The sequence below is a fragment of the Cariama cristata genome, unplaced genomic scaffold (genome assembly GCF_000690535.1).
Source record: "Cariama cristata isolate BGI_N322 unplaced genomic scaffold, ASM69053v1 scaffold45502, whole genome shotgun sequence".
Taxonomy (NCBI): Eukaryota; Metazoa; Chordata; class Aves; order Cariamiformes; family Cariamidae; genus Cariama; species Cariama cristata.
The window spans coordinates 1,691-13,536 of record NW_009606367.1 but is presented as its reverse complement, the minus strand read 5'-3'; the positions used below and the strand labels follow the sequence as shown (position 1 = coordinate 13,536).

The 11,846-nt window shown below is 46.8% G+C and overlaps 1 protein-coding gene across 1 annotated transcript; it reads left to right on the top strand.

Annotated features, from left to right (window-relative positions):
* Positions 1 to 255: 255 nt before the first annotated feature.
* LOC104154835 (solute carrier family 41 member 1-like) lies at positions 256 to 6,737 on the top strand (the record flags this gene model as incomplete). The annotated part of the gene is made up of 5 exons (XM_009696303.1): positions 256 to 400; positions 1,094 to 1,173; positions 2,984 to 3,118; positions 3,925 to 4,073; positions 6,552 to 6,737. Coding segments are annotated over 5 exons (695 nt in total), but the record flags the coding sequence as incomplete, so codon positions are not given.
* Between the last annotated feature and the right edge of the window lie 5,109 nt (positions 6,738 to 11,846).

Below are 11,846 nucleotides of genomic sequence, written 5' to 3'. Positions count from 1 at the left end.
AAATATAACTTGCTTTGAATCCTGCTGATTTTCAAACAACATCCTCTCTAGCAGTGAGTTTCAGGGATTAATTATGGATTTCTGTGGTAGAGCGAGGTGGTTGTGTGGGGAATATCTTGGTTCATGTGATTTTTCTGCTAATGTAACTCAGTCTGAGCGAGAGCCCTGCTGCTTTTCTTCCAGACTTTGTGCAATATGATTTTGGCAACCTGTGAAGCCATGGGCATTTAATTCAAGATTTCTTTTCCTTGCCAGATATGAAGTACCTTTCTCCCCTGATCTGTGCTGTGTTCATTGTCATGATCCCTCTCTGGGTTGCTATTGCCAAGCAAAGTCCTTCCCTTGCCGAAGTCCTGAAATCTGGATGGCAGCCGGTCATTGTTGCAATGAGTATCAGCAGGTAAACTGAGGAACTGCTCCTGAGCCCACACGCGTGTGCACACTGCAGAGAGACCCCGTGCTCATTTAGAAAGCCATCAAAAGTAAGACTGGAAGGGACAGCAGAAGGGTTTTTGTCCAGTGCTTCTCAGCCATTGGTGGCCCTCCAGCAGGCTGTGAGATAGCAGATAAGGAGCCCTCAAATGACTGGAAAAAGCAAGTCATCATTTTAAGTCTCACTCACACATCCATGTACCATATGGGTGCAAGCCAGGAAACCAAAAAGGGAGATAATGACCATCACAGATAATCAGACTTCAACCTCTTTTTTATCCAGGTGTAAAGACAGAAGACTGGTGAGTGTAGAGACAGGTAGTTCGTTCCCAGCTGAGGTCTGGGAGAGAATTAAAAAAACCTGCGAAGACCAGTATAGAAGTGTAGCAAAGCTTTTGGGGAGGATGATAAAACTTCCCTGGCTACTATCAATTTTGCTCAAGGGTGGGCAAGGAGGTCTTCCTGATCTCATTATGCCATTAACAAAAACTGTAAGGCTATCTTGGTGAAAACTGAGCTGTAAAAGGAGTAAATGGTGAATAGTCCAGCCCTGGCAATGGGGCAGAAGCAGCAACCCATCTCAGTGTGCTATTTTCACAGTGTAGGAATTGCCCTGGGAAGAGAGATTGATCTAACCTCATTGCGTGTCCTTTTTTAACAGCATTGGTGGGCTCATCTTGGACAAAACTGTAACTGACCCAAACTTTGAAGGCATGGCAGTTTTCACACCTGTGATTAATGGTAGGTTGGGCAGGGGGGGTTATATGCATGCTTTTATTTATACCTCCACCACCTCCTCCCCAAAGGTTATGGTATCCACTGTTGTCCTTACACAGAGATCTTTGTTCAAGTCCCTGCTCCCATCACAAGTGGAAGTGAAGCTAGTGGTCCCCTTTACATCCCTACTTACTCATATCTTAAGCATCTCTGGAGCAAAATAGCAGGCAGGGCTGGAAAATACTGGCAGAGCTGTGGAAACAGTTAACAGCATCTGATAGTTGTGTCTGAGAGCTAGGTTGACACTTTTTTTTTTCATAACATTGAATCTGCTAAGGATGTCACAATGAATCCATTTTCCCTGTCTCTCTCTCCACTCAGTAATTTGAGCTGTGCAATCATCACCTATACAGATTGTTGATAAAGATTAATGTATTAAGATTATATATGTGTGTATATATATAAAAGATTATATATATGGATTATACACAGAGATTTTTAATATATATCTCTCAACATCTTTTCTGTGTATATTTATATTTGTTTGAAGCCTTGCAGTACTTTTATACACACACACTCATCAGTACAAACTGCTGGGGATCTTGGCATTACTGAGGATCCACTAGGTTATTTTTCTGCTATTGTAATGTTCTTGCAGGCCAGGCCCATTCCAGGGCAACCGACGTTCCTAGGGCAAGCTTGGCCTCATGCCACCCTCAAAGCGTGGTGTCCTCTTGCAGGGTCAGAGGGTGTTGCCCAACGGTCACCTTACTGCATCTGCATAAAGAAAGCCACCTTGCTGACAAACTTTCCGGCATGGTTAGCTGAAGAGCCTGATTAGGAAAGTACATCCACAGCAATTTAGTTGAACGATGATTGACTCATACGTCACTCTGTGGGGGCAGGTAACCTGTTTGGCAGAGCTGGTGGCAGAGTTACACAGTGCTCTGTGTCTTTGCACAGGTAGCTCTTCACTTTGCATGTACTGGGGAGTCCTGCAAAGCATGGCAGTGCACGACTCAGAAAGCTGCTATGTTGAGCTAGTCTTAGTATTTTCACTTTGATTCTGCTCTGGCAAATCTCACATTTAATGATGGAGGTTTTCATTCTTCAAGGAAGGGAAAACATGAGAAGCCTGTAGGATCTGGCACACCGTTGTCTTTTCTGTGGCATTTCTACCCTGCAAATACTAAGGGTGGTGGAGTCCATTGATCATCATCCCTCTATTTTCTGATGGAAAATGTAGCTGTTTTTTCATGTTTGCTAGAATTAATCAGTCTGGATGGAATTAATTTCCTTTTAATTACCTAACATATTTGGGCTCTGATTCATTCTCATATGATTCTTTCTCATTTAACAAGTGTATTAGATGCCTTCAGACAGACATAGAATCATTCTCTGTGATGTTTGTTGTTTTTTAAACAACAATGGCTCTCTAGGTGAGTAAATCCAAGAAGTGGCCATGAGCAGCATCTGCCATTGCCTGCGCTGCTTTCCCCAGGTGTTGCTCACAGACTGCATCAAACCAGGTGCAATTACATCACCTTCAGAGGCATTTATAGCTGGTGCTGCGGAGCAAGAGAAAATGTTTCCAATAAAGCAATCAGAAGGAGACGATCACTGGAGCCTTCCTGATTTTTAAGAGCTGTTCCTGCCAAGTGAATAGCGCAGCATCACCGTGACATGTGGGATCAGGTTTTCTCTTTCTCTCACTGCTGCTTACAGTGAGCTTGTAAGTGAATGCACGTTCGACTCACCTTGGGCTAGGTTTTAGACTGATGTGTCCTGCTCCAGTGAAGGTGGTTTACAGGTTTACTGTGTTTTGTCCTCATAGGTGTTGGAGGGAATCTGGTTGCCATCCAGGCCAGCCGTATTTCCACATTCCTGCACTTCTGGAGCATGCCTGGAGTTTTGCCATACAAGATGCGGCAGAATTGGCCCAATCCATGCACCACATTCTTCTCATCAGGTAGACCTTGAACCCTAGGTGTCCATGTCTCAAGGCCTGTCATCACAGATAGCTCCTTTATCAAGCCCGGTTGGCGAAGGACTAGGTGGGTTTCAAAGGCAGAACTCCCTTTCCCCCTTACAAGGAAGATACTCAGATCAGAGAGGAAGCATCTTTGCAGTGGGCAGCTTGGAAAAAAGCTTGTGGTATACTTGCTCACTGGCATGCAAAGAAACTGGCCTTCAGGGAGCACTAAATAAAGTAATTGAAAAAGAATATCAGATTTGATCTAATAAAAAGTCATTTTAATCATGGCCAGCCTAGAGCCATCACCTGTGGATAGAGGGGTGAACAGAGCATAACCTTGCTGAAAATCAGCAGCTCCTCCATCTTCAGCAATGGATAAACCTAAGCATCAACAAAACTGGATTTTGGTCTGTTGTGTTTTTAGATTGCAGATTCCTCTTGATTTTTCCATGGTAGGTTGGGAGTTATGGCTAAAACAAACTTAAAACTGGGGAAGTCGGTGGCAGCAAGGCAGAGCAGAAGCAGTGGGAGGCAGAGAGCAGCCGAGAGGAGTGTTTGGAAGAAGTGGAGTAGATCAGCATGGAGCACGTCTTTGGCACATAGTTTCAGTGCTAGACAAAGCTTCTGGGCTGGTACTGCAGATGCTCCCGATTGCTGCATGATCTAGAAAAGGCATTAGCAATGTGGTTGGTGGGAGAGGACAGCCCCAAGTCTGTGCATTAAAATATGCAGCTGTGTTCTGTCCTCCCTCCACCCTCTGCAGCCACTGTCATCGCTGTTTCTGTCTCTGTCCTCTGCAGAGGTGAATTCCAAGTCAGCCCGAGTCCTGTTCCTCCTGGTTATCCCAGGGCACCTCGTGTTCCTCTACACCATCCATCTGCTGCAGGGAGGCCACACATCTCTGTCCTTCACCTTTGTGATGTTCTATCTGATTGCTGCTTTGCTGCAGGTAAACCCCAAACCCTCATCCAAAAGGAACCTCTTGGATACCATGGAAAAAAAAAAGCACAGTCTCCAGGCTAAACACAAGTAATGGTAAAACTTCCAAAAGCAGCCCGCATTTCCAATCCTTTCAGGTGCGCTTCCTACCAAGCATCATGTATCTTCTGTGGCACCAGTAATACTTCACCCGATTTGCCAGGGTCTCGTTTCCCACATGAGCACGACTGCCCTTAAGGGTGAGTGAGGGATCAGATGTGAGAGGAAGGAACAAGTTACCATCATCCACTGGGCTGCCGTAAGTGTGCAGAGCCACACTTAGCAAGGAGGTGCCTTTTGCTGTAGGTGGTACCTTGTTTTACCATGTTCACTCCTTCAGTGTCTAAGCCCCAAGTATTTCTAGACTGCCACTGGTCGTCCCAGTAGGGGGCAAATAAGAGGCTGTGAACCCCAGCAAGCAGGTTTCCCCAGTCATTGTGGAAACCAGTTCCACATATCATGGTGAAGACATAGGGATCTCTCTGGGCAGGGCCCTATGGGTCAAAAGTGAAGGGAAAACCTAGACCTGAGAAGTTCGTCTTCAAAAGTAAAAGTTCTGGGTACGCAATGGGGAGTTCGTCCAATTTGTTCTGCCTGTTCCCTTTCACTGTTTTGCCTACCCTGTAAACTTTGTCGCCTCAATCAGAAATGCATGTGGTTGTTGCCTGAACTCACAGCGGCTCTGACTTCACTTGCCCTTTTAAATCAGTGATTCATTAATTTGCAGGGTGAGGTAGTTGACTTCTCACTTTGCCTTACAAGCAGCCTCATGTCTGTGGATGAATTCCTTGCATGTGTAAACAATCAGTTTTTCTCGACCTTTGCACAACCCTAAGTCCAAGAGCACAGGCATAGTTGTAAAGGAAAATATTTATTCTTCTCTTTATGCATCGAGGTAACTCTTCAACCAGAGCAAAGCGTGAAAATACGCAGAATAAATTACAGCATAAAGAGCAGAATCCCAGCAACGCCAGTGACCCCAAAAGATTCCCATGGAGGCCAGTGGAGGAGAATATACTCAGCCTGGTTCTTTATTCCCCTCCATTATACTTTATGAAGAAAGACAGAAAGAGAGAGAGAGGGGAAGTTTGGGTCAGCTGGAGGAAGCCCAAAGAGAAAGATCAGAGGCCTAGAAAACATGACCTCAGAGGAACAATTGGATGGATTGGGGTTAGCTAGTCCAAAGAAGAGAGGCTTGAGAAAAATCTGTTCAACAGCCTTTAAACTACCAAGTTTCTGTAGGAAGGGACAGAATAACGTTTTCTCTGTGGTCACTAGGGTTGAAACATGAAATCATGAGTTTCAAATGGAAAAAAGCGGATTTATGTTAGACCTTGGAAAAAATATGAACAGAAAAAACCAGCCCTGGGACTGATTGCTTAGAGTGTGGCATCTCCATCTTTGAGGGTTGTTCAGTGTAGGTTAAACAAACGACTGTCAGGAAAGATGTGGGCGTATTTTATCCTATATTGAGGCAGAGGAATGGTCTACATAAAACTCCTGAGTTTCCATCCAGCTTTAGTTTCTGTGATTCTGTTATTTAATTTGCTTCCCCCATCTCTCTTCCTCCCTCTCCCCCCACCCAACTTGCAATTTTCACCTTTAGAAATGCTGCATCTGGCTTTGGTTCTTGTTATGCTGCGGTCTCCCATGGAGGGACCACAGATGTGGGGTGCAAACTCTCTCTCCCTTCTTAATTCAATTAACTAGACAGTCTTTAATCTTTAACCAAAGTATTTTTTTTTCCTCCATCTGTTTATCAGAATTGGGAATGAAATAGGAATTAAAAGAAATCACAACAAAGATTTTAAAACTGTTGAGATGAAAAAAAAGAAATTATTTTCTTTTTTTAACATGTCAGTGCTGCTTGGGATAACTTTGATGTAAAAACTGCCTCAAACTCCAGTTGTCCACTGAGACTTTTAGGAGAAACAAAGTAAATGCAATCTGAATTTCTGATGGAAAAAAGAAGGATGAAGAGAAAAAATCTGGCTATAAACTTATCCTTTGGGGTTGCCTGCATATTCACAGCAGCCCTGTTTCTGGTGGAGTGAATGGGAACACTGAATGGGAACACTCCCATTCATGGCGTGGGAAGTGGGAACCGTACCTTTGGGAGATGCTTTTGGTGTGGCCAGACTCCTGTTTCGGGCCACAGGGTGCTGGTGAGCAGTTCAAGCATGGTCCCCACACTTGTGGCTGGCAGCATGGGGCCATGGCACCATGGGCAATGCCATGCAATGTAGTGCACAAGGGCATGAGCCAGCTACACCCATCCCAGCACAGCTCCATCCTGCAGAGAAATAGCAGTTCTCTGGTATTAACTCAAAGCGATCCCCGTTAGCCCTGGTACCTTGGCCATGGCCACGTCATTTTGGCTGTGAGCTGAGGGATTCTGTGCATTACCTTCTTGCTGCCTCACAGCAGGGCCTGTCTTGCCCCTCCTCAGGTGGGAATCCTGCTCTACGTTGCTGACCTAATTGTGCGCCTGATGTGGAGGAAGGCACTGGATCCGGATAATTTCTCCATCCCCTACCTCACTGCCCTGGGGGATCTCCTGGGCACTGGATTCCTAGCCATCTGTTTCCGCCTGGTTTGGCTTGTCCATGGTGCAGACATGAACCTGGGGAACTGAGAGACCATGTACTGCTCCGCATCACTCATGCGACACGGTGCTTTCCTCTGGGACAACGGGGTACTTGGCAATGAGCACTGGGTCACCCGGCTGGATTGGGCCTCCCCTGCCGCCCCCGGTGCCTCATCTCTCTTTCCCATCGTGCCTTACACCTGGGCTCGCCTACTCTGAGGAATCAGCACTCAAAGACTTGTGCCCTCACAAGCAAGCAAGCAAGCCGGTTTTAAGCAGCACCCGCTGCTCACATCTGCGCCCGGCAAACAAGACTTCAAGGAGCATTTGGACCATTTGTAATGAATGAGCATTTTGATCGGTTTCAGTCCCTATCACCGACACAGCTCGTGAGACCGCTCCAAAACCTGCCGAGGTCACTGCATCTCATCCTACAAGTGGATGTTGCAGCCTCTCCGTCAAACTCTGACTTTCAATCAAGGGAAATTCTTTATTTGCCCCCCTTTTCTCTCATGTTGCATCCCTGGAGGAGGAGAGCATCTTTAAACTTGTCTCCTCTCCATCGCTCAGACGCTCAGGATCTGATGCAGTGAGCTCCTTTCTGGCTTGTGCCCAGTGGAAGATTACCTAGGGATACCACCTACCTGCCCTGGCAGCGTCACTGTTGTCTGACTGACAAGCTGGAATGATTGCATTTTGGGGGTAGGATGGTTTGTTTTTACGGTTTATGAAACGTCCAGTAGTTAAAAAGTTTATAGAGACACAGACACAAATAAAGTGGTTAAAAAAAGGTAATGATGTGGATTTTGGGGGTTGTTTTTTCTTGCCATGGCTCTGCATGTTTCTAGGTCAAACTTGTCAGGTAGAAGTTCTTGCTTGCTTCTTTCTCATCCATTCAGGGTTGGACAACACAACTTTAATAGGGCTTCAGGAAAATCAGTGTTTCCTAACCAAGAGCAGCCTTTTGCAGCCCACATGTTTCAGGTTAGAATTAAAGCTCATTCTCTCTCCCACAGTTGCCATCCACTTACTAAAAATTGCTCTATGATGGGTCTAGAATCTGCATGTGTGTATAAGGACCATGCTGGGCTGGGTGAAGATTTGGCTCAAGGATTTGTTAAATGACTCCTGAGGTCCTCGCTCCAGGGTTATCTTGTGCTACCAGGAACACGTCAGGGAGGCTTGTGGGGCTGAAAGCAGCCAGTTCTCACTGAAATTGAAGAAGCAGTGGTGTCCTCCAGATAATAGGATGCCTAGGAGTCAGGAGTTGAGGATGTGGATCAAACCTTTGAAAAGTGCCAATAGGCCTCAACTTTAATAATAATCTGCCTTTGTATATGTTGGAGGTAAAGAGGGAGGTCAAGTCCCCCAGCCTGCTGGCAGACAGATGCCTTGTTCAAGGACCTGCCAGCTCCTAAATACTTAAATTTGAGCTGTGTTGGGTTCCTACTGGCCTTGGGTGTTTCTTTGCTCCTGGTGCTGCTCCGATCTCCCAGAGTTTCTGCAAAGGTGAGGCCCCTGCATGGGATCTGAAGTGGCTGAAGGACCCTAATAGCAAAAGCTGTCCAGCTCTGGGCTGCCGGACGTGGGGAAAAGCACTCCCTGAAAAAAAATAAGCAGTCACCTCCCCCCCCCTCCAAGCCTCCTCTTCCTTTTTTTGTTACAAAGGATAAATTACCCCACGCCGGCTGAGCTGGAGAGTATACGCATCCCACCTTCATGGTGGGAGAGATTTCAGCATTCAAGGCACACGCTCCCCCTGTCTCGGGTGTCACTGCTTTATCTCTTGCTGCAGGCTGTGTGCTGTCAGCTCTGCTCGGCTGTGCTGCCGTCGGCCTGGAGCACCCACGTGTGATAATTGCAGCAACAGCAGCTGAGGGGGCTTGTGTGGAAAGCAAAGCAAGCATCTGATTGCCAGTTGCAGTTTGAGGGGGCTGCATTAGGAGATACATACATACATACTTTAATAACTTGAGCTTAGCATTTTATTTTGTAAACCTTTATTAGCTCTAATTTGGCAATGGCTCGAGCGTTCCTGGCAAATAACCCCTCCTGCCTCAACACCAGCTTTTCTCCTCCTTGCTACATGTCCCCACTGCCTTGGAGAAGTCCTCTCTGGACCTTGATGCTTTTGCTGCTGGTCTGAATCAGGTAAGGCTGCTCCTAAAGCAAGACGGGTCCTAAGGCCAAGCTGCTGAGGACACCTCAGCCTTCTGCGGGGTCCCAGATGTGTGAAACTTTGTTTTAATAGCACAGATTTGCCCCTTCTCCTTCTAGTCCCCCAGAAGCCCCCGTCTGGAGCCCATGGCTGGTGCTGTCTACAAGGGACCCCAGGCACCCTCCTCCAGCATCAGTTCCCAGTGCCCAACACGCAGCTGCGCCTCTGCCATGTGATTGCAACAAAGCCCTGGCACTGGTGCGTCTCTTCATCGGGGGATTTCTGGGCAGAGCTCAGCTTGTTTTGGTTGTCACTGTTGACAGAGGACACAGATGGGAACACGTAATGGATGCCATCTGTGTCCTACTTGTGGGACCCAGCTGGGCTGGGGTGTCCTATGCTGCACCTTGCCTGTGCTGGGCTTTGGGGTTCCTCCCTTGCGGGAGGTGCTGGGGCTATGAGCTGAAGTGGGGAGGTGACAAAGGGCACAGCAAGATGTGCTGTTCTCCAGGGTACCCCTTGGTGGACAGCCAAGCATTAGCCTTGTGCCCATGCACTTAGTGCAGGGAACGCACTTAAGACTTAAAATTGCTTCCAGCCTCAAGAGAAATGATATAACCAAAGGAAATGGTTTCAATAAAAGGGGATTATTTTTTTTTCCTTTTTTTAAGGGCAGCGAAAGGCTAGTTATTTGGCTCTTCAGCCTGTTTACTCTTTCTCCTTTCTCCTTTTCTTTCCCTGCACAAATGAGAAAGGGCCTTTGCTAACAAGATTTTATTTAACCCCAGAGCATGGCTTGGATCGGCATTGCTGTAACTCCGTCTGAACCTTCTCCTCCAAGAAAGCACCCCCAGCCCTTCCCGTGAGCGGGCAGCGCTGCATGGGCAGCACTGCTGCCTCCCCTGGCACCTGCTGCCGCCCCTGTCCCAGCAGGGCGAGAAGCCACTGAGTTGTCCAGGCATCGTCGCCCTTCCCTCCCCTTAAAAGCAGAGATTTGGTGCTTAAATGCCTGTAGGATCCTCAGCAAGAGCTTTCAGTACATCACAGCAGGCCCTACCGGGTTTTATGCTCCCTGTGGTGTTGGAGTGATTTTGTTGGGGAGGAGATCTGGGGAGAGGCTTGCTTTCCTCCCTTTTCCTTCACAAAATTCACATGGCTTCAGAGCAAACCTGTGGGGGTATCAGAGCCCAGATGGGGTGTGGACATTTCATAGTCATTTCTGTCTTTAATCAAACCCAGCCGGAAAGTCACTGCCAGCGGTGGACCTGGCTTCTCTGCTGCTTTGCCTGTGTGATTACAGTGCCTAGCTTTTGACTGGGCTGTAGCCACCCCATCGCAGCCACAAGCACCTCTGTTTGAGCTGACAGTGACTTTATTTGTATGTAGTCCTCACAGCTCCCAAATAAGCAACGTCCTTAAAAAGGAGGATGTGGGAGAAGAGACCTCCTTTCTTTAGTCCTCGGCTGCTGGCCTACCTGCTTGGGCTCAGCGCTTTCCCTGGACTGAGAAACCCATCAAATGCTACAAGATCCCAGTGGAAGGCTTACCTTGTTTTAATCTCTAGGGGGAATAAAGGCAAATGTGGCATGTCAGCAGAAGAATGAGACTGGCTGGTTTTGAGTAAAGCAGAAATTTTTTTTGAAAGTGCTTTGTGCTGGATCCTGCAAGCCCTGTACAGCCATCAGCCAGCTGATCCAGGCTGTAGAAGAAGACTGTGAAAAAATGAATTATTTTTTATCATCTCCCTTGTTTTTCCTTCATGCTGTATTAGCAGTGCAGTTTAGGCTCACTCCTGAGATCAGCCACTAGTTGTCCCCCAATAAACTAAATCTCAGGTTCATGTCAGTGTTGTGGGTTGGGGGCTGAGGAAGGGCATTGGAGTTTGGAAGGGGGCGGGTGCCTGCCCTGCACCACCGCAAGGCTGGGGTGGCTGCTGGGACCTTGGGGAGATCCCGGCCACATCAGGGAGCAAGGTCGGTCAGGGGCTCCCGCATTCCTGGGTGCAAAAGGGTTTCTCTTTGCAACCAAAGAAGGGGCTGTCACCAGTGAGAGGAAGAGAGGTGGAAGCAGGAGCTTGTTTTCAGGGGTAGTCAGAGCATTAATTTTTCGCACCCCCCTCCAGCTTCCACACACTGCCTCCATCCTAATACAGTATTTTTCCAGAAACTGTACTTTGTGCAAGATGCAGCATCCTTACCAGGGACAAGTGAAGTGCCAGCCAGCAAACACAAGCAAGTCTGAAAAGCCTCCTTCAAGCGAGACACCGCTTCCAAGACATTCTTGAAAACACATATTTTTTTTTCCCTTCGATGGAAGTCTCTTTAATCCTCCAGCTGGTAAACAACCCAACCTGTGGTGTACAGCAAGCTCTGGAAGAAAACCTCCCTATCACTGAAGCTCAGTTTTGTTCCACTGGAAGGAGAAACTCAACAGCTACACATGGGCCTCCAGGGATGGGGCCAGTGGCTCCATAGCATGAAATACCCACAGCACTGACAAAGTGCCCGAACACTCCCAAGGCTGGAGCAAGCAGAGCCATTAGCAGCACTCGGAGGAAGGCGCCGATTCACCATTAGCTGCTAAGCCACGTTGGACTGTGGCAAAGCTCATCATTGCAGGAGGGGAAGGTACTCTCTCTTTTATGTTGGGGGTTATGTGTGTATTTATATAATAAATATGATGTTATACATACACACATATGTAGACATACATAAACCAAATGGCTATTAAGCATTATATATACAAATATAACCACTCAACATATAATATGTAAGTATAATCATAAATGCTGTTTTAATTATTCTTGTAACACGTACTTTATACACATATAACTATTACATACAATGCATATATTATCACCTGTAAATATTTCAATTATTTGCAATAATTATATTATACCTTATAATATTATTTACATTGTGTATGTGTGCGTACATGGACATATCAAAGTGAAGTGGTTCTTACTTGTTTTTTGCATCCCTGGTGCTCTGATAGCTCCC